This window comes from Carassius gibelio, chromosome B23 (genome assembly GCF_023724105.1).
Source record: "Carassius gibelio isolate Cgi1373 ecotype wild population from Czech Republic chromosome B23, carGib1.2-hapl.c, whole genome shotgun sequence".
In the NCBI taxonomy this organism is placed as follows: Eukaryota; Metazoa; Chordata; class Actinopteri; order Cypriniformes; family Cyprinidae; genus Carassius; species Carassius gibelio.
The window spans coordinates 23,186,702-23,210,127 of record NC_068418.1 but is presented as its reverse complement, the minus strand read 5'-3'; the positions used below and the strand labels follow the sequence as shown (position 1 = coordinate 23,210,127).

At 36.6% G+C, this 23,426-nt stretch overlaps 1 protein-coding gene across 8 annotated transcripts in view; it reads left to right on the top strand.

Annotated features, from left to right (window-relative positions):
• Positions 1-234: 234 nt before the first annotated feature.
• The window catches only part of map7b (microtubule-associated protein 7b), a 32,947-nt gene continuing 9,755 nt past the window's right edge, over positions 235-23,426 (top strand). For 2 of the 8 annotated variants that reach the window (XM_052594112.1, XM_052594111.1), the window contains exons 1-7: positions 235-329; positions 15,811-15,933; positions 16,033-16,107; positions 18,973-19,136; positions 19,341-19,455; positions 21,332-21,442; positions 23,165-23,281. In XM_052594112.1, the coding sequence (XP_052450072.1) occupies positions 284-329; positions 15,811-15,933; positions 16,033-16,107; positions 18,973-19,136; positions 19,341-19,455; positions 21,332-21,442; positions 23,165-23,281 (751 nt within the window). In that variant the 5' untranslated portion in view covers positions 235-283. Of the gene's footprint in view, positions 330-4,507; positions 4,850-15,810; positions 15,934-16,032; positions 16,108-18,972; positions 19,137-19,340; positions 19,456-21,331; positions 21,443-21,606; positions 21,709-23,164; positions 23,282-23,426 lie in introns of those variants that run through there. The other 6 variants (XM_052594108.1, XM_052594105.1, XM_052594104.1 and 3 more) reach the window with 6 other exon arrangements.

The window sequence follows — 23,426 nt, the reverse complement described above, 5'->3', positions numbered from 1 at the left end:
TACAAATACTTCATAAAATACAAAATTATATAAATAATAAAAAACATTAACATTTAACGTTAACATTTAAAAGAAATATATAAAAAACGATATATAGGCCTATATAAACATACAGTTGCAATTACACAGATATATTAAATATTTAAAACTAATAATGTAATTATCAATAATCATTAAAACTGGACATTCTTGGACATTACTGTTATTCTGCACCTGTCCGCAAGAGGCGCGTAACACTTTTGTACTAGCGCGCGCTCTAATCCTCTCATGTGACGTCGGTGAAATGGCGGAGCGGGATGGAAGGGACGCCTGTCAGAGCTCAAGCCAAGGTGAGAGTTTATTTATTTAACGTAAAGTTTGTCTGAAAGTACTGTCCCGATTCCAGACGAGTGTACCAACCCCTTGACTGTTTTTAAAGCTGGTTGGTTATACTTGTCACGAAATAAAACACTTTTACCTCAGAAACAGCGCGAGCCAGTCAGAGGAAAGGGATTAAATCAGTAAATCAGGCTAAACGCTGAACCAGAGCACTGTCAGCGGGTGTTTACACCAGTTATTACGAAGAAAATGATTGGTTTATGTTTTGATATGGTTTTGGTGCTTTTTAATTTATACTCGTTTAAATGCCTTTGAAGCCGTTTTGAGCAGAGCACCTGTTACGTGCACGCGCGCGCGTTCTGGGTGATCACATTTAACGTAATGTTAGATATAACGTTTTATATCTGTCGTATTTTACTCGTGCTGTTGTTTTATTTGTGCAGTCATGTAAATATCGCGAAACTAGCTCTTTAAAAATTCTAGTGCAGTCTTCCCGTCTTCATTTGTTTTGTTTGTTTGATAAATATTCTCGAGATTGATTTACGTTGTCTTTAGACGTAGATTACTCATATCTCATATACTTCATATCCACCTTATTATCCACTGACAAATTTTCTTATTTGTCTTCATCCTGGTGATTAAAATGTCTGAAACAACTTAAATAAAAAAAAAAGTTTTGTGTCTGCAGTGCATTGGATTAATCCACTGGTCCAAAGTGATTCTTATATAAGTCTATTTTGACAATAATCAGATATATTACTTATTCCCTTTGGTTTACAAAATCTACCAATAGCTTGGTCTCTGGATTGTAGGCAAAAGCAACAACTGTGTTACTGATTAAAGTGTAAGGTTACTGTCTGTCTTGGGCCCAGAGGGGCAAAGATCAGATTCCTGTGTCTCTTCTGTTATGAACTGAGAAAAATAAGACGCATATAGATGGAGAATAGGTGGATGATCATGATAGTGTGTGTTTTTACTATGTATTGATATACAAATAAATATTGATTACTGTTATAAATTTGAAGATGATTGATTATTATCAGCATCAGCTCAAAACATATTTTCTTTGCTGATTAGTATAAGCATTAAAGGAATAGTTTACCCCAAAATGTCTTTTGATGAAAATGTACCCACACTCAGGCAATCCGAGATTGTTTCTTCATCACAACAGTGCTCATCAGTGGATCCTCTGCAGTGAATGGGTGCCGTCAGAATGACAGCTGATTAAAACATTACAATATACCATAATAATTGTACATCTTGGGAAGTGACAAGCTTTAATTTTAACTTCAAATCATAACTTCCAGCTAAAATACAAGTCCTCTGTCTATAATATTGCATCTTATGGCCAGAAGTAATGATGCAAAGTTAACATCATATTGGAAAACTTGTTTTTATTACAAACACACTGATTTTCGTTTCACAAGATGTTAACTGATGGACTGGAGTTATGTGGATTTGGATTATTGTGATGTTTTTATCAGCTGTTTGGACTCTCATTCTGACGGCACCCATTCAGTGCAGAGGATCTATTTGTGAGCAAGAGATGTAATGCTACATTTCTCCAAATCTGTTCCTGTGGAGAAACAAACTATTTAACATCTTGAAAGCCCTGAAAATGAGCACATTTTCTGCAAATTTTATTTTTGGGTGGCGAATTATTTATTAAACATGGTGTAATGAACCATGCATACTACAAAGTTATATTTTTCACATGTTTTTAATAAATGTCTTGTAAATATTGTGTAGTCGAGCATAATGGAATGGGAAAAAAGCAATTGTTTTTGTATTTGACTGAAGCTGGTTTATGAGAAGCCCTGATGACTGCTTCGATGTAGCTTTGCTAATCGTATCCCCTTTTTCTTGTGTTCTAAATGCAGATTTTTGTGTTTATTTGCTTTCAGCAATAAACAATGTAAAAAAAATAAAATAAAAATGACACGTGTATAAATGCATTTTTAGTGTCGACATATATCACGTTCTTAAAAGCATGAAATTCATATAGTCAACCGGGGATGATTTTTAAACAGGCTGCTAACCTGACTTTCAGCATTTGAATAGTCTGTTTAATGTTTACCAATAAAGACAGATGGTTATCATTACAATGTTTGCTTATGCAGTTTTATGGATTTAGTGCACATACGATTATCAGGTATTGGCTTGTTCATGCAACATGCATCAATGTTTAAGGCTACAGACAGTAGGGCTGTAGCGATACACTAATCTCACGATACGATACAATATATATCACAATACTCAGCCAACGAGACGGTCCGATATAATTCACTACGATTCTATATAATTCGATACGCTTACATCATTTTCTGATAAAGGGGGACAGAGTGATTTTGGTGACATCTTGTGAGTGTCTCATTTACTTGGATTTAATTAATTGACTTGCAAAATAAATGCTGGACAAAATTAATCAAAGATGTGTTGAGAAAATTAGTTCCATTTGTTGAAACCGCGCACACTGTAGCTTACAAGCCTTTGAAAAGTAAATAAAGTGCAACATTGCAATTTGCAATTAACAATGGAGAGTTAAAGTGCAAGTGGCCTGTTCTGAACAGTTTCTTTGACCGCTTTTTAGCTTGACACTGAACATGAGGTATCCAGTCTAGCCGCCAGGTAAGTAAACATAGTAGTACCATGGCTTCTCTTAAACATCAAATAATTCAAGTCACTAAGAACATTTAACTTAAAACTTAGCTGAGTATTTTAAGGCCTGTAAGCCTACACGTATGTGAGGTAGCCAGTCTAGCTGGCAGAAAAAAATAAACTATGGCAGCCAGACAATAATATCCTCACTCTGACTTGGTAAACAGGAAGAGGTAGATGTCTTCGTCTGTGTAAAGTTAGTATGGGTAACTTGCTCTACAGCAACACTAGCGGCTGGCTGACCAAATCGCTTTTCCTGCAAAGCGAATGGGGGTCAACATGGGGGATTTAAAGGGGACGTATGTATCGATACTCGTGGCTAAAAAAATCTATACTTTCTTTGGAAAAAAATAACGATTAATATCGCAAAATTGCCTAGCCCTAACAGACAGTGTATGTTAACAGTCTCTTATATGTTTAAGAGACCATGTTTTAGATTTAGTCTTACACTGAGTTTTGAGTAGTTGAGGAAAAGGAGGATTTGCAGTAGCAATCATTTAGTGGTTTTAGTCGACTGTGCATTGCATGTCAAATGGGATCAAATTACAGTTTTCATTACTGCATCTGTTCTGTGTTTGTGAGTCATATGCAATGCTTTTCAGTTCGCAGTATGTCATATATTGATCTTCACGTGTCATTCACCCGTTGGCTGTAAACTAACTATCAGCTGTTTCTCATTCATAAACACACACACTCACTCTTATCCGCTGACAGTAAAGGGTGGGACACAGGTGATAACTGCTCTGATGGATTCAGTATCTCATTACACTGATTCCAAACATAAACTTTGAATCAGGCTGTTTGTTTTTGCACACCGCCAGCAAATACAACACAATGGAAAGATGTTGTACCCCATTCTTTTGACTCATCACATTCAGTTTGAGCTCTTTTGATGTTCGAGCGCTGCTGAATGGCTAGGCGATCACCCCGACCCATCCCTATAGCCTGTGTATTTGAGTTTTGTGTACATTGTAGCCACAGTGAGTGTGCGATCACATCTAGCATTGCATTGGTTGGTGAATTTTCACGTGTGAAATCCAGTCATTTCATAGGAATCTGGACAACGTGGAATTTTTTTCTTGCAGATCTCACAGCCAATCGAGTTTTTGGTCAGTTTTTGTTTTTGAAATTCTGCAAAAAATGTGTTAATATGACTGCATCTTTAACAGAGAGAATAAGTGCTCTTTACATTGGATAGGCTTTAATTAATCTCTTTCCAGTCAACTTTATCCTACTATTCTGAGTCCTGTAACTGTGGTGTCTGTTAATCTGCTGACTCACCTTGCTGGTCTTCATACTAAATATTTCAGTAGGAAACAGAGAAGTGTGTGAGTGTGAGGCAGTGTTTCAGTGCATTTGACAGTCTGTAGTACTTTCTCTATAAGGGCCTGAGAGAGAGAGAGAGAGAGAGAGAGAGAGAGAGAGAGAGTGTGAGTAAGACAGACCTGGATAGAGACAGTGGCAGCATCAGCAACTAGAGCAGCCCAGGCGTGTCTCTCAGGCTTAAGGAAGAAGAGAGCCAGATAGCTTCTGTGGATTACAGGAACGTCAGTAAACCAGGCTGGACTGGAAGGAGTTTTGACACATTTCTCTTTCCTTTCAATCTGTCCTGCCGCGTTTTCCAGCTCTTAATGTGTCAGTTACTCTTCCTACTGTGTGCTGTGTCATCTGAGATCATTCAGAAGAGATGTGTGGGATGCTAGCTGTTAGCAGCGCTGGGTACTGAGAGGGAGAGGCACAGGAGAAGAGGGAAGGATGCCGGCCCCCCTCAGGTTGAGGAGGGGGGCCTGCAGGTCAGCTATCCCATCTCTCTCCACCATCGCTGAGGAAGAGGAGGGACAGCGGAGCCGCAAGAGACGAAGGAAAGGAGGAGGTACGTGGGAGGTCAGGATAGGAAAGATTAAAAATGTTGAAATAAAACACTCTGGGGTTGTGCTCTCAGGGGTGCCAAGCTAAAACCTGGCCTATTAAGTGATCAATGTGTCTGTTTGTATTCTATTTTGCAAAAGTGTTTCAGAACTGGTATGTGCCATCCAGATGATGTCATAGCAGTGCAGGGTTAATGATATGCATGCAGACGTTACTGTTTTTGTATATGTAATATAGAATATTATGTAGTTTGTATGTATATACACAATTATATAAATATAACATTATTTTGACAGATTACATGGAATATATATTTTAGATTTATTTGTCACTATGTGATACTGCAAACAAGGGTTACACTCTAAAGAAACACATTTTTCCTCATACAATCATTCAAATTTGAGTCTTAAGGGAAACCAAAAGACAAGCAATCCAATATGTCTTGGTGAGAATTCAGGACAACCTCTTTTTAGAGCCCTGATTCAATAACTAAATGTGTGTTAAGGAAAGTGTGGCCTTAATACTCCGTTGCTAACAGCTTCAGATTGAGTTTCTTTTAGGTTTGTGTCTGAAGGGGTGGGTGATATGAGCTAACATTCATATCACAATATTTTACACTGTCCAGGCAATATTAATTGGACAAAGACCTGAAAAGTCTTTTTCTTTTTTTGTGCCATTGTTTTTCTCAAAAAGTGCAAACGTGCAACAAGAGGTAGGCCTGTATGAATTAAATTAAATTAAATGAAATATTGTTTGTTTGAGTCGGCCAGTGGTTCCCAAACTTTTTCTGCCGGGCCCCCCTTTTGTAGAGAAAAAATCAATATATTTTGTATTTTGTATAGCAAAATCAATATCATGGAACAACATTTTCATACTGGTTTAGTGCCCATCCCTAGTATATGTATTGACATTTGTTTGTCTATGGATGAGCCTTAAAACTTAAAAACACAACAATTTTGAGCATCATAGGTGTGATGCTTAAAAGCGCATTCTAGTTAGGCAGCTTACAAGGTTTTAAGGCTCTGTTAGTTCTGGACTTCTCATCCTTGACTATGACCTAAAATACAAAAATATGTTTGTAAATGTTTAGTTAGATAATTGTAAGTAATTAGTTCATTTTACTGGCTAATCAGGTTGTTTCAGTTATTTTGTTTTGAGTATCCTCGTGAGCTGATTTCTTCTAGTATTTGTTCGTCTAAATATTACTAAGTATTAATGGCAGTTTTGTGGATACAGACTGAGATGATGTCATTGAGTCTAGAGTGAGCTTTAGCATCATATCGGTTACACCTTTAGTGGAGATAAACACATTTATTAGTCTTGAGTCAATTTTAGCACCGCTTCTACTGAGCAGGGAAAGATTGTTGCTCTCTTTACTGGTTGGGAGTGACGGTTTTGCCCCACCCATTGTCGCTACAGCAATGGCAGATGACTGACAAGTTGGACAGGATGCCCTGGGCTGTGGGTGGGTCACATGACCACCAGGAAGTGGAATGTAAACAGCAGCACAGCTCTGTAAACTGATTGGAAGGATCCACATAGAGCTGGATAGGACTGTTTGGACTGAGGCTAAAGGCTTTACATTTGAATTAGGAATGTAGGTTAATGCTCACATTCAGTATTTTCATTTCTAGATCTAAAATGACATCTCTTTCTATGAGGAATCACTATGTAAGCTTTCTGATAACATTTAGCCTAAATCACCTAACGTTGAAACATAAAGCAAACATGCTTCAGTCTATGAGGTCTGACTCCTGTTTGGCTTTTCACATGCTCGGATTTGGGTCACAAGACTACAATCAGCTGGGACAAAAATCCCTCTGAACTCAAAACACCGCTGCCTCACTGGAGCTAATGCTGGAGGCATTACACACATACACTCTCAGGCTACGTTCAGATTTTTTTTGTGGGGTAACTCAGGATGTTCTGGTAACTCAGAAATGGAGAAATGGGCTGTGTGCCATTTTAGAGATTTTAGATCCAGTCACAAGCAACTAACACCTGGTTATTTTTAGAAAACCTGTGCCGAACGTGTCCCTAGGAAGTGGCACGTCTGGTCACCTTAGTTTGTGGTCACTGAATAGGTTTTTTTTTTTTTTTTTTTTGAGGTAATTGTGTCATTGTTTACAAGCTGTTATAATGGCTTTGTTTAGATGGTGCATTAGTGGTTAAACCACTGATTCATTGATTACATGAGACATTATACAGATATACAGTACCATTGTACTCTTTCTTTTAACAAACCTTTGAATGTTTTTTTCATGCTGTAACTGGTATAAATGCCGAGGAGATGATCAGTTCAAGTGTGTTTCACTACAGTGATCTGTCACTCAACGTTAAACATTGCCAAAATGGTGTTTGGATGGTTTGAAAATTGTAATAAAATAAACTTTGAAATCAAGTAGAATTTGATCAAGAATATAATTCTTTCTATTCTATTCAGAATATAATATAATTTTTCAAATAGAATTTGAAATCTGAGACTGTTTAATAACAAACATAACATAAAGCACAAGTTTATTGTGATTTATTGGATGGGAGGCTTGCTACAATGTTCCGTTCCTTTACTGAATAGAGGCAAGACTAATCGATTCTTTGGACTTAAGCATCAATATTATTTTTCAGACATGAGAATTGCTGTATCTGAACCTGTAATTAAATCTGTATTTTTTTTATTTATTTTTTTAAACCTAGTCCTAATTGAATAGGGCCTTCGGTATTTGAGCAGATCTTTATTTAGCTGTTGTATGAACAGGACATTTCAAACAGTCATGCCTTTTTTAGTAAATGCAGTTGTCAACCCCAAAAACTGAATGTGAAAGTAACCTTGGTCTGTACTCTGACACTGTGTTGCTATGCTGTGGTTTATTTCTTGTACATTTCCCAAAGTGCTCATTGGATAAACTAGCACCCCATTGTTTTGCAGTGGAGGAAGGGCAGTAAATCTAGACCAAAATCTGTCCAAGCTGCTTATTGGATCACTTGCTGAGAGAAAAACTGCATTCAAGGGAAAATGTGTTAAGTTAAAGAAACAATATGTCTACTTTATTGAACCCCATGTGGAAATTCAAACTCAAATTGACTTGCATACTTGTTTCTGTCATTTCACATTGTTTTGATGAATCATTATTCTGAATGTTAGGTGGTGTAAAATCCTGTAGATGTTGTCTGACACACCCTGGAATAGTATAATGGGTTAAATTAAGTCCTGTTTGATTTGTACTTGTACTGGTTGGTGAGGGTAAGGCTCCTCTGCTCTCTCTTCTGCTCTCTGTAAGCCTAACATTAGCTGCTGCTAAGCTTCTCAGATCTCTGAGGCTTCCCACCCCAATACACACACACACACACACACACACACACTCACACGTATCCTGGTGCCATGTTGAGAATTGCACTCTAATCGCTGATCTCTCTCGCTTTCTCTCTCCCTCTCTCTCTCTCTCTCTCTCTCTCTCTCTCTCTCTTTAATCTTGTATTTGGTCTGTACTGGACACACAGAAATCACACACACAATTGAGATTTTTAATCTCACATTTACACGCTCAAAGAGGGGGATCTACTGTCTCCTCTCGAAAAGTCTCAGTCTGATTGAAGGGGTTGGGTGAAAGTCCAGTTTTTCCTCATCCATGTCTCCATATTCCTCTCTTTATTTGACCATAAATGAGCACACACATAATCAGCAGCATATGATGGATGTTGCATCCTTTGGACTTTGTGCATGCATGCATTTGTTTGTGTCTGATGTATTGGATAAGGATGGCTTTCTTGGTGATGTAGACAAGAGGTTTGCATGAGATTTTCCAGTATTCTCCAAAACTATGGGTGAGATTCAAGGTAAGAGCTGTCAGTGATGTGCATGCTTAGACCAGATGTTTTTAAGTTTTTTAATGCAGTTAATAAAATTCCCTCAAATATTTTAGTCCTCTTTGCAAGGAAACTGTAAAAATGTAAAGGAAGTAAAATATTATTTTATTTATGAACAAATGTGCATTCTAGATGTTTTTTTTTTAGATGTTAAACTTTCAAAAGTAAAAGATTTGTCATTGTCCTAAAGCTAAATATTATTTAAGTAATATAACATGTTTGAATTTTACATAATACATTTTGTTAAATTATTAGCAAAATACATTTTTATTTAGATAAAATGTTAAGGATAAAAAGGATGAAAAAGGTTAAGCGTAAATTTTTTTCCCCTCACAATTCTGAATTTTATGAAATAGTTCAAGTTATGAAATAAAAAGTAATTTTATTTTAATCCTTGGTGCAAATGGGCTTCCATAAGTTTTTCTCCATATAATTTTTTTTTTTTTGAAATTGTGCTTTTTCACGTTTTCTTGTTTTTTTTTTTTTTTTACATTTACATATTCTATTATTTCTTGCCTTTTTTTTGTGTACCCCCAGCACCATTTTTGAGGCCTTTTTGCAGGTTAATGATGGACAGCAGAAGTCGTTAAGGTTTATATAGACCTCTTAATCGCCTCCGTCACTGTGACATCACCGCTCTAGCTGGAGGCAAAACATAAGACAGAACTCATTGCAGGTGCGCTAAAAGTTTGAGGTTTTGACTTGAAAAATGTCGTCTTGTTGGGTTTTTGGCTGCCAGAATAGAAGGAACAGTACTTTTGTTTCAAAATTTAACTTTTACCGGATCCTAGCAGACAGTCCTTCACAGAAATCAAGAAGACAATCGTGGTTGAATGCAATATGGCGTACAGACTGGACGGAGATGATCATAAATAATGCTCGTGTTTGCAGTGCACACTTCATATCAGATAAAATAATCTATGCATATGAACTGGTGTGTTGGTTTTATCTAGTAAATCAGCAAGTTTCTTTTTTATAGGTGAAAAGTCGCCAACCTTCAGCGCACTAGCTAATTTAAATGTTAAACAAACATACAGCGATATATGTGTGTGCCATCCTTTGAATGGTCTCTTAAAATAATACACATTGCTAATCATAATTAGCCCAGCAATAGGTTACATTAGAAAATAAGCCTTGACGAAATTCCCCATACCACCCAAAAGTAATTCATATGGCCGTATGGCATACGGGTCAGGTAGCCTGCTTCCATCCGTGAGAGTTAATAAAAAAAAAAAATGCTGTCACGGTCCCACAGAGTCAGGGACTGTACATATTTGGACAGTTCCGAACCTTCTTCTGGATCCACATTTAATAAATCCCTCCTAAAACGTGCTAGCTTACGCTTGTCAACATTGCGTCCGCGCCTCTTTTTGCCTCCAGCTAAGCCCCGCCCACCCTGAGATGTTGGAATGTTTACAAACTTTTAAGGGGTCTATTTGTAGCACTAAATTAAGCAGTTCCTCTTCAAAATCAAACTATGATAGTCTCCATTAATATAGTTTAAATGTTTAGTCGAGTTATGTTACTTGCTCACAATAATCAAACACAAGGTACTCTACTGTTGGATTCTGGATTGTGTTTGTAAATCTGATTGTGCCACGTGAAGATGTTTTCCATTTACCCTGATTAAAGCATGCACTGTAGGTAGGGGTAAAGACTTGTTATTGGCCGCATTTAAATTCATACGTCAGTGTTCCCACAAACAGGTGAACTCAAGGTCAGTGACACAAGACTCAACCCTGACCTTTGCCCCTAAAGTTGGATCATCTGACACCTGGGAAACAGGAAGATGCTCCTGTGGCCTGTAGCATGAAGCAAGATGAAAAATTAAGAGTTGCAGAGTAAGTTTTGAGTTGGCAAAACCCGAAAAAGCCAACCTGGTTTAGATCAGGGTTCACCGGGCTCACAAAGCTTGATATAAATGTTCTCTGTCAACTTTCAAGTTTTGAACCAGAGTTTGTGATTCAATTCTTGCGAGAGTCAGCGCAATTCACTTTTCTGCTTAAGATTAAGGGATGTTGATATTAAATAATTAATAAATGTAAATACATTTACAAGGCAGGAATGAACACTTCTAATGCAGCAAATGTTTGGCATCATAAAGAAAATATGACTATTCAAAGGAATCAACTGTATTTAATTATTATATAGCCTATAGTTTCAAACGTAGCTCAAAAGAAAAACAGTTTAAGTTTAGTCATTTTAAAAGTTGGGTATCTTAAAGCTTACACACACACACACACACACACACACACATATATATATATAAATTTCTAACCGGCTCCGGAGCAGTTACCTTGGTGATTAAACCCACTCAAAACCTATCCATCTTCTTGAGCCCAAAAATGTAGAGTTTGCACAAACTAAACGTGAACTTGCCTGGGTAAAAACTGAAACCGGCTTTGTGCTACAGGCCACTGGACACCATTCAGATTCTTTGCAAAGTTATGTGTGACACATTACACCTAATCTCAGATGTTATTTTGGATGGATGGTGTGAAAATTTAGATTTTGCAGCACATACAAAATTGGCTAGTAAGATGGTAAACAAGCATTCAGTTTTAACAAGTATCTTTCTTTTCCCTTCTTCCATATATTATCTGGTGTAACAAAAGCAGGCTCCTGATTTACATAGCATTTATCCAATGTTTTGTCTTTGGACCTCTGCAGTTCTTCTTCACTGCACACACTGGCATGGAAACCGTTCTCAGCAGAGCCAAGATGTTCAACATCGACAGCAGTAAAAAATAAAAAGGGCTACTGCTGTCACACACTGCATGTGTGCCTGTGTTTGTATTTTAATTTGCCCACATAGTTTGTCAAGACTAAATTTCATGTAATCTATTCGTAAATATTGACAAGTGCAAACAAGGGGAGGACACCCACACAGGGGTGCACGTTAAGAGGTAAACTGAAAATTGATAGTTTACTATTGTAATATTGCATTATTGACACTTTTTTCTAATTAATATTGCAAAGTTGTGGAAAAGTTCAAAACTAAAATTGTGAAACGCACCAATTCACCACAAATCATCTCAATCTCTCAAATCATTTCCACAACATTCTAATTTATTGAGATGCACCTGTACTGTACATTTAAATTTGAGACAAAAGTCACAATTGCATTTATTTATTTATTATTCTTTTATTTCATGGTAGAAGCAGGCTTCCATAAGAGTCATTGTGCACTAACAACACTTCTTGGACTTAATTACTAGTATGGTTGTTTAAAATGCTGTAAGCTTTCATGTTGAGCCCTGTTCATCATTACTTTATTTGTTGGCTAAACAACTGAATATGCTAAAGTGTGACTACCTTAATATGATTTCATCAATACTGTTAGCTGCTGTAGGTTGGTGCCTGTGTACTCTTCTTGTTTATTCTTTTCTGCCGTCACTACATACTAAACCAGCCTGCGCAGCCCAGCATTCAGGACACAGATTAGTAAGCTAATCAGGCATGGGCCTCAGAGCAAAGGTTCATGCGCTGGTAGAATTTTATGTCCTGTGCTGGAATGGAGAGAAAATGCTAGAGAAAGTGTTCAAAACCTGCTAGAACAGGCTCAGTTCATGCATTTTATGTCTAATCTCGAGAGGAAAGGTTTCATGGTACTGTAACTATGCAAACAGGTCTATCTTTTGTCCCATGAAGTATAGACTAGTTGATATTGACTTCGTTCAGAGCTTTGGTTGTTTTTGCACCCATTGGGCATATATGGGTCAAATGAAAAGCTTTTATTAGTGAGCTACATGAAGGCAAAATCAGTTGTTCACACAAACACGCCCCACAGGTGTCAGGTTAAAGGCACAATGGCCTGGTGTTTATTTAGATGCTGCATATGTCGGATGATTTCAGTCACACTCGGCTGCTAATAATGACATTTACTAAAGATCAAACCCAATGAGGTAGCAGATGTTTAGGATTGTTTTTGCATTTTTATAAGCCGCATAAAGCTTAAAGTTTGAAGTGTCTGTAACACTTAAGCTTGCGATTTCAGATTTGCTGTCAGGTCATTTCTGGGTTAAACACCACTGGGTCTCCCTTACCATCAAGTAATGAGCTAAAACCTTGACACGCACACACATACAGACTCATTTTTAGGCTTTACATCCTCTTAGGGATTGATAAACATGTATGCTGCTTTATAATAAGTCTCAGTGGAGACCTGATAACTCCAGGTCTGATTACTGTAGTAATGAGGTCGTGTGTTTCTTTTCAGAGCTGGTAGAAACTGAGGTGATCCTTTCTGAATGAAAAGTGAAACAATGATGACTTTTTATCAAGATTTGTTCCTTTTTCTGGAATGGTACATTTTCAGAAATTACCCTTAGTATTCATTTGAGACCTTGCCCATTGTTTGTCTCAGAAAGGTGATATCTTGCGGTTTTGGAAAGCGTGTAAAATGGGTCAGACAGAGTTTGGCCTGGGATAAATCAGGAGCAGCATTGTCCTGGAATCTAGAGCAAGTGACAGCCGTTTCAGTTCCATCTCTTCAGGGATCACACACGGAAATAGATCGAATAATATCACAATAGCTCTGTTCTAACATGTAATGAGCTACCTGAGTAGACCGCATCCTAAAGTCATGGAACCTCTTTAGCATGTACGTTTTCCAAAAGTGATTTTTTCATAAAATTGAATTGTGTGTATATATATTTTATGAAAAAATCACTTTTGGAAAACGTGCATCCTAAAGAGGTTCCATGATTTTAGGATGCTGTCTACTCAGGCAGCTCATTACGTGTTAGAACATGTTAGAACATAGAACATAGAATTTCTTTTTTTTTTTTTTTTTTGGAAGGAATTAGGAGTTTGTGATGTTCAAATGTGTATTAGGGCCCTATGACCCCCCCCCCCCATTTCTGTTTTGTTTTTTCTTTAAAGGAATATGCCAAAGAAAACCACCAAACACTTCCATGTTTTCCCTGTTTAAAGATGGTTACATGAGTAGTGACACGAGTAAGTATGGTGACCCAAAGTAAAACGTGGCGATTTTCTAAGCGGATAAAAAGTGATAAGTATAATGTATGGCGGAAGAGCACTTCACAGCACTTCAACCTCTGCACAGTGATATCATCACTTCTGAATCCTCCTCACGTTGGTTGTAATGAAGTTGGGGGGGGGGGGGGGGGGGGGGAGTGATGCTATTACTGCACCGAGGTCGAAGTGCTGCAAAGTGCATCACTGTTTGGATCCTAAACTAATGCCAGTATAATGGCACTGTGCTGCACTGAGAAGGAGAGGTACGTATCAACTCGTCTAAGTTGAGGGAAGGACATAGTGGAATATCGAAAGAAGGTGGCGTTTTCCTTAAAGTTTTCTGAATTCCATTTTAATGAAAATAAAAAATCAAATAGCACGTCTAATTAATTTAATTCATTAAACCTGAACAAGCAAATAGTTTATTTAAATTGTAAAAATTATGAAACATTTTCTTTTCTATAATTTTTTTTCTGAATTCCTAACAATTCCTTTTTTCTGAATATTTTATAATTTAATGCATGGTGGTAATCAATAAATGCATAAAATATATATATAATATACATAAAATTAATGTAATCAAATGGATTTTTTTTAACAAACAGTGCTGCATTACAGAGGTTTATAGTTTAAATCAAAACGTAGATGTAAAATGATTGTGTGATATTTCTTAAAATAATATTTTAATAAATTGTATTGTTATCAGAACATTCTACTATATAGTATTAATATATTTATGTTAATTTCTTCAAGTTAAACCTTTATTTTGATGAGACTTTTAAATATTCAAAGACACCAGTCCATATTGCAATTTAATAATACAGTCCTACTTTTGATTTATTAATCTATTTTGTTAAGTTTTAGTTTCATGACTAGATTCCTTTTGCATTGAAATCACAGGACCATAGTTTATTAGGAAGAAAAGGATGCTTAGTTTTTGGCATGAGTCATCATCAATGATTTTGGCTAAAATGTTCTTTGCTCGTTTTGATTGTTTTTGTCCTTTTATCTATTCCCTCCTCGTCTAGACACACCATCTGCCCATGGCTTGTTCATCCCCTCCTCCCCCACTGTGGAATTATGGGTAGCGATGTTTAAAGATCACAGTTTGTGGGAGCTATAATACACACTAGCATGTGGGTGTTATTTGTTGGACGGCTTCTTATAACGTGTTTGAATTTTGAATGTTACAATTGCTACAGAAATGGCTTTGTACCTCATTTGTATTTAGGATATTATTCTGAAACAAGATGCATAACCAAGTTAATTGAGGGATGTTGTGTTCTGTTTCATAAGTTTGTATGATAAATCATGATGCAGCACAACAAGATGATACATAACTATTATTGACTGATGCGTGTGATGGTGCTCACAGTAGGAGGTTGATTGCTTTTATAGTGGGGGTATCATGAACACGATTTAACCAGTTTGCTGATTCTGACATGTTACTGATCACAGGAAGCTTGCAGAGACCTGATTATAGTTACAGTACAAATACACTTTCTGTCTGTAGATGGTTAAACCTTCTCAAGCCATATACTTTATATGTTTACCAATGGATTCAAAAGCCTATCTGGCACCTGTTTTCAAGGAAATGTTTACTGCCCAGGCTTGAAGTCTGTCAGGACATAAACCTTCTTACAGTCGCTTCCTAAAAGAGTATGAGAGGGTCTTTGAACAAGTCAACACTATGTAGAGTACACAACTTTGCTTTTTGACACTGCTTTGGTGCTAATAAAAATGTAAATAATTTAATTCAGTTTTCCAGTTTATAAATGTCAACATAAGATGAGTATGTGTGCAGTGCTTGACATTTTGCCATTTTATCATGTTTACTTAAAGTACTATAAAGTAAAAATGTTGAAATCATTCCTCTTAATATATAAATTATCCATATTTTATGTTTTTATATTTTGTATTATATTAACATTTATTATTATATATTTAATGTTTCATGTTTAATTGTTATATTTAGACCCCCGATGCAATTGATTACAACAGCTATAAATCGTCTTGGGTGTTTCACTCACTTTGTATTTTCACTTTCTCTTTTTCTTCATTCTCGATATAACGATGAATAAACAGCTTGGGTTTTCCCTCTTCTTTGTCTTTGTCATTCAGGCTCTGACTACCTTTCTAGAGCAGATGACAAGTCATCATGGAGTCGACCGGACTCCTCAGCCTCTGGACGGTACACCTACACCATTCCCAGCCCTACAGAGATCCCCATCGTTACCAGACCAGGTCAGACACACACCACACATACTGCTCGCTGTACATGCGTGCAGACATCTCCCAACGTTATTCTCAGAGCTCATCCAGCATTTGTGTGCTTGTTTGCAGAGCCTCTGATGCTGAAGAATGACGAAAGGCAGAGACTCGCCCGTGAACGGAGGGAGGAGCTGGAGAAGCAGAATGGTATGACAAACATGCGAGCGTTGTCTTTAAAGACAACATGAAAGTGTTTGATACACAATTCCGACTTCCTTAATTTGACACATTTCAGAACCAAGCAGTATATTAAGTGTGAAATTCATTACAATGATTTTAGGATTGATTGCCACGTTATTTTGGTTTTGATTGTAATTACCATGTCATATGCATTTTTGTTATTTTTGGTCAGGAAAGAAGTGACACATTGGGCAATTTCATATTTATCCTCTAAACTGATTTTCTTAGTGGCACTACAACAAAACCAATTTGGTGTGTTTTTGAAGCCTACTTTGTTTTTAATCACTCTGATGTTAAAAATGATGGGAAATATACTTTGGTCATTCGAGACCTTAGCTATTCTTCACCCACAGAATGTTAAAAACAACAATCACAGCTGAAATGTCACACTGACAGCTTGACATTTAGTTCTCATAAATAACAATCATTAGCTTTTGTTACATATTTAATTGATACACGTCCAGGCACGACGGAAGTGGCGCTCACGCACATCATATTTTTGGTTGGACTTAAATCATCATATGAAAAAAGTCCTTGAGGTCATATGCTTGGTCATGATGTCACGCTGCCTTGAGGAGACACAGTGGTTTACTATGAAAATGCACAAATTCTTTAGAAAGGACCTTTGATCAGAGACTAACTCGATCCTGATCAAAGTCTTAATGGGTAAAAAGTGTAGCCCAGTGGTTCCCAACCTTTTTCAACTCGCGGCCCACACAACCAAACACATATGTTTGCGCGGCCCACTTCAAAAAAATTAACTGACTCCGCTATTGTTGGGTTAATAACTTAGTACTCAGAAGCTAGATTTTAAACTATTTTTATTGAATAAACTAGGGCTGTGCGATATGGACAAAAAAAAAAAAACTATCGCGATTTTTTTGATTAATTTTGCAATTGTGCTTTTACAGTCATAAATGCATTCAGGATTAATTTGAAACATATTTCCAAAAGAAAACCAATCAGAGCTTTATCAAAAAGTTGTAACATCTCTAGAACAGACATAAGTCAAAATTATCACTATAGTGAAGAAAAATTTATAGACTTATGGCAAAAAAAAAACAAAAAAAAATCCTGTATACAGGGACTTTTTTTTCTTTTTTGCCATGCATTGTTCATAGAGCTCATTAATTGTAGCGGTGCCTCAGGTGTTTGCAGTGTGTATACAGTATGTGTATGCGGTCAGCAGTGAGAGCGCATAAATATAACGCGAAAGCACATTAAAATAATGCACGAGTGCGAATCTCTCTGTTCGCAGCAGATTTCCTTTGCTCTGTCACAAAACCGGTCGTGCTTGCTCAGATACACACTGCTTTGCGAGGAGAGAGTGTGCACACTTAAAACGTGTCTCCTCTCACTTAAACTGCATCCTGTTCACTAACAAATTCACTCTATGCTCATGTGTTAGACATTAATTATTTTCGCACGTTTTTATTTCTAGCCTTTTACCGCAGTGAGAACGCTCTGATCCGTCAACATTGGCTCAGAAAAAAGGCGCATCACAGACAGTGTGTGAACCTGGAGTTAGGCATATGCGCACGCTCAAATCGTGATTTTAGGACGTTTTCTTTTAATCGCACAGCCCTAGAATGGACTTGAAATGAACAGAAAATAATTGGCGGCCCACCTGCGCGGACCACAGGTTGAAAACCACTGGTGTAGCCTAAAGCAAAGTTAGATGTTTTTGTATTGTTTGTATAATTCAGTAAATCATGTGAATTTGTATGTCAAAACAGACCTTCTTACCCTGAATGTAAAGGGTTACATTTCTTGCTGATTTGACCCAGTTTGTTCTCTCTTGTGTCTGTCTGTAACTGCATGACTAACCGGATGGGGCAGGTTGCTGTGGTGAGGTGCAGTGGTTATGTGAACTCTTGGCGAGGTGGTTACCAGGACAGACAGTTTTATGTGAGGGGTCGAAGCCAGGACAGAGAGGACAGAGAGATTGACGGATTAGTTATGCTCCCTTTACTGAAGTGATTGGACGCTAATGAAATTGATAATCCACAATTTTGATTATTAACATCTGCCTTTCTTCATATTTGGTCCATTTTCCACCTTTTCTCTGAGCTGTAGCATTAAACTGATTTCTTTTTGCAACTGTACCTTTAAGACTTGTTATAATTAGCAAATATTTGTTAATTGAGTAACACTTTGTGAGGATTGTGGAGTCTATTATAGTTGTGCTGCCCCGTCCTTCAATTACAGCCTTTTTCGACAATGACAAAACAAAAAACAAAGAGAAAAGTTCAAAAGCCTTGAACTTAAATGTTTGTTGGTCTTATGATAAAATAGATAGAACAATGGCTGGATGGATGGTTAGATGGATAGATAGAATGATTTCCAGAATCCTTTACACCAGAAAACTTGAATAAGAAAGAGTTGAAATTATAAACAGATCCCAGATTTTCCAGCAGGCATTTCTAAATTTATAGGTGCCATAGAGTTATAGGGCTAACAAAAATAATAATAATAATAATAATAATTTTCTTAATTAAGGGAATTCATTTGTGATGATTTCAGATGATGCCAACATGTGCAAGGACTCCAGATGATAGCAACTTTGGGTCGACATATAAAGTAGTTAAATATTTTACTACCTAATCATTACTAGAATAAGCTGTATTGTCTGCTGAACACATTCAAAATGTTGCATAATGTGTTATCTTATACCTGCATATTACACATGAAGATAACATTGATGCACTCAGGTTGGGCTGATGTTTCCTAATTGTAACAGAAAAAAGAATCTTCTTTAAGTGTTTTAAAAAAAAAATATGTATTGAGAAAAGAATTAAACAAATAAACTTAAACTGAATTTTGTATGTGCAGCTGCAAAGGGTTCCAAGTGGTTGGAGAGAGAGGAAAGAGCCCGACAGTTTCATGAGAGACAGCTGGAGGAGCGCAGGAAGAAGCTGGAGGAGCAGCGAGTGAAGGAGGAGAGGAAACACGCTGCTGTGGAGGAGAAACGACGGCAGAAACTAGAGGAGGAGAAGGTGGCTGATTGTCATAACTGTGAATATATATACAGAGACCATTTTGTATTATTGTAAAGGAAATACTAAAGGTGAACCATACGTTTTGTAAAAAAAAAAAAAATGATGTGCGTTTGTTAGAGGGTGGATGTACAGGATAAATTCTTGAAAAAACTAAATAATTAAATACTCTCCAGAATGAGAAAGTCTCTGTGTGTGTTCCAGGCCCGGTATGAGGCTGCTATCAGGAGGACCATGGAGAGGGGTCGAAGAGCCCGTCCCAACTCAAACCGCTGGAGCTGGGGTGGAACGCTCCCTGCTAGCACCTCACACAACAACGGTAAACACCCACGCAAACACACGTGCACAGAAGGTCAATATGGTTATACCGAATAAAAAGATTCTGGAAAATTGACAAATACTCACACATCAGATGATGTTGCTTGTTGTATATAGGTGAGCTTAGAGTTATAACATATTCTCATTTTCATCCTTTCAACTTTTGTATGGATGACAATAAAATAGAGACACACACACACACAAAATACTGGGAATGTTTGAACCCAAGTAAGTTGCTTGCTGGTGCAGAACATTATATTTTGCACCTAAAAGTGCCACTCAGAAATTATAAACATTTAGTGTAATACATTCTAGGGCTGCACAATGTTGGCAAAATTTGTTTTGTTTATTCCCTGATTAAAATTTGTGATTACAATTTGAAACATGACATAATTATTATTGCTGTTAAATAAGAAATTACTTTTGTACTTTTCCCTGTAATTAAAAAATTTGGTATTTAAGAAAAATAATAATAGAATGATAATTGTATTTAACAGTGCAGATAGAATTGTAAAATGAAAATACTAAGATTTATGAATGTATTCATTTATTTTTAAATGTAAAACAGTCAAGCTTTTATTTAGTTGGAATAATCCAGGAAGGCCTTAAAACTTTTCTCTTGTATTACGATTTCAGTTTCTTTTTGATTAATTGTGCAGCCCAAGTATGAGCTCACTTTATTCTGTTTTTAGGATTTAAAGTCCTAATATTAGTGCTTTAAAATGTTTAAGTTCATATTGTTTGCAGTACAGCATATTTCTTTGCTTTGCTCACATGTGCTGAGTCAGAGCCATGAGCTCACTGCACACTCCCTTTGTTTCCTTTATTTACTGCTCCATCAATATCTCTCTCTCTTTCTCTCTGTATGCATTCTGTATCCATCCTTCTCTCTCCTCTCTCACTGCTTCTCTCTATCTTTATCTCTCAGGTTTTGATGATTCAGATCTCTTTTCATTGGATCTAGCTGGGCTGGAGCACTATCATGGTGTTTACAGCTTGGCGCGTCAGCAGCAGTTTTTATCGAAATGTGAATATAATAATCCATGTAGAGCAGCAGACTAGCAGCACTAGCTAAAGCTTGTAGCGTCACCCATAATCACCCTGCCAGCAGTTAGCATGGAGCCAGAAACACAAACTGCTTAACCAGTAGTGTGTAAGATGTGACTTCTAGCTATTTTGTAGAGTCCGTTTCAAAGGGGCCATTTATCTTTTGTCACTTTTTTTTCTTTATAGTCCATCATCTTTTATTTTTTCATTTAGGTTTAAATTTTTTGCTATTACACTTTTAAGATTAATATATTATATGTATTGACCTGTAATGATTGATGGTTAATACATAGATAGTAACTGTAGTAAAATAGTTTTGTAAATATATAAATTCACTTTTTTTTTGTCTACTAAACTAATTTCAAGAATTATAACTTAAGCCTTTAGATCAACTTTTTTAAATATATAAATACTGACTAGTTTTGTACATGAATGTCTTTTTATTTTTCATTATATGAAGTCTGGTAATGTCGATATTGGTGATGCTAGATCATTTTGTAGGTGTTTAAAGACATCACAGATGTCCTGCTAGTTTTAAAGCCGTCAATGTGTCTGTCCATTCTGGGACACACAGATGGAAGGCAAGATTGTGAGCATTAAGCAGATGAGTGTGTCGTCATCTACTGTAGTTTTTAGTATATGCAGCTAAGCATTTTTCCTAACTTAAAAATTAGCATCCCTAAACTGCAGTAGAAAAAGTCTTAGTAAAGCCTCTTATGCCCTCTTCCTCATTTTCTATCTCCCTTTAGTCCTTTTTTTTAGTGCATTTGTCAGTATTATGCCTTTAAGGTGTGCATCTGATGTTGTATCTTTCATCTGTGTGTTCGTAGATACGGACAGAAGGTCAGTCTCCACTGTGAATCTGTCCAAACCCACAGATCCAGTCATTTCCAAACGCCTGTCATCTTCCTCGGCCACCCTGCTGAATTCACCAGATAGAGGTAAACACGCACACAAATCTCTTTACGTTTTACACAATCAGTCACATAGCTAAATCAGGTTTTTGTTTTCTTTTTTGAATAGTTTAATAAAAATCTCTTTGTTGAATTGATGTTGTCTTTGTGTGTGTGTATTTGTGTTGTGTGATTGTGCTGTACCGTCCAAGCCTTACAGAAGCAGACATCTCTCTCGTCGTCTTGCTTGATTAAAAAAACACAATCTAAATCCCAAATCTCCAAAGAGAAGATACCTCAGGACAAACCAGCAGGTTGATTTCAGAAATCCAGGAATCTTTCTTGATGCTTTCCTACTGGGTTCAAGCCTGTGCTGTCCGGGGCTCCAGACTATAAATAAAATAATCATAAATGAAAAATACAAACCCCTGAATTAACAGTTCTCAGAACAATCAATTACAAAACCTTTGTGTCAGTATAGTTACATATATATAGCATTTCTTTAAAAAGCATGCCTTTTGCTCCCTCACAGTACACAGTAACTGTTGGATGAGAAGTAACTTGTTAAAGAAGCTTTGCACTCAATGAAGTGCATATTCTGTTTCAATGTAGACATTACCATTGCTTCTACACAATGTGAGCATGACCAAGTGCTTCTAAAAAACAAGTCTTTAATCAAACAATTCTGTAATTTGTAGTTTTCAGTCTTGAGCCCTGGTTAACACAACTCTGGAATCATGTGATGTCTACCATTATTTACAATTATTGCATGTTAGTTTATATAAGTTAGTTTATAAACGTTAAAAATTATTTATTCTTTTGCAAACAATAATTTGTCTATAACAATAATGGGAAAAGGTTCTACTGTGTGTGCATGCTGCATGCTTGATTTTACTATATTGTTTAAACCAGCAGTTTGCAAGCTTTTTTTTTAAAGACAACATGAAATCAAAATAGATTTACTTTTTAATGTCAAATTGTGCACAATTTATCAGTGCGTCTTATTTTAAAACTCACTTTTCATGGTCAGATCGAATCCTGATGGATAACATCAGGTCCTGCCCAAAAAATTATCTCAATTAAAAATATCGCACACATTAAATGGGTTGTGACTGTAGTTTCATGTTGTCTTTTCACAAGTGGTTAAGTTTATGGTAACAAACCCTGTTTCTTTTTTATTCACTGGTTTTAACTTAAAGAAATAGTTCTCCCAAAAAGGAAAATTTGCTGGAAATGTGGTCCCCCTCAAGCTATCCAAGTCATAAGTTTGTTTCGTCATCAAAATCAATTTTGAGAAATGTAGCATTACATCCCTTGCTCACCACAAAACTGCATTTTAGCATTCTAAAATTGTCCTGTTTCAATATATATATATAAAAAAAAAAAACTCACCTACTGTCTTGGATGGCCTGAAATTAAGTAAATCTGCAGCAAATTTTCATTTTTGTGTAACTTATTCCTTTAAATGGGTTGCAATTACAATTTCATGTCTTTCTGCTAGCGGTTATGTTTAAGGTAAAAAAAAATCCTGTATTTCCTTTATTGGTCAGTCTCGTTCAACATAAAAGATGCATGATTCACTATCACCAGCAGATGATGCTAATAGGTAACCTGTTTTGGGCATTATGAATACATGTGATGCATCTGTGTCAGTTGCTCTACTGTTGCATGTGCAAACTACTTTTTAGCATTTTGTGCCTGGACAACCAAATATTTCCTTTCACTAACAATGGCAGTAAATAAGAGAAAATGTGCATGTGTGTTGTCCAGGTATGCGTCGCATGCCTCTTACAGCATGGGAGAATACAGTGATCAGTCGACTTCAGACGCCAACACACTCCTACCTGGCCAGGAGTCGCAGCGCCATGTCTTTGTCTGGAGAAGCAGGTAATTGCTTAAAAAAAAAAAAGAAGGTAATTCCAACATTTATCTCATGATTATGGGACCAAAAGTCAAAATTGGGAGATGTAAGCAGTTCCTAAAAGAAAAATCTGCATTGTGAGATAAACCTGAGATAAATGTCAAATTTTGT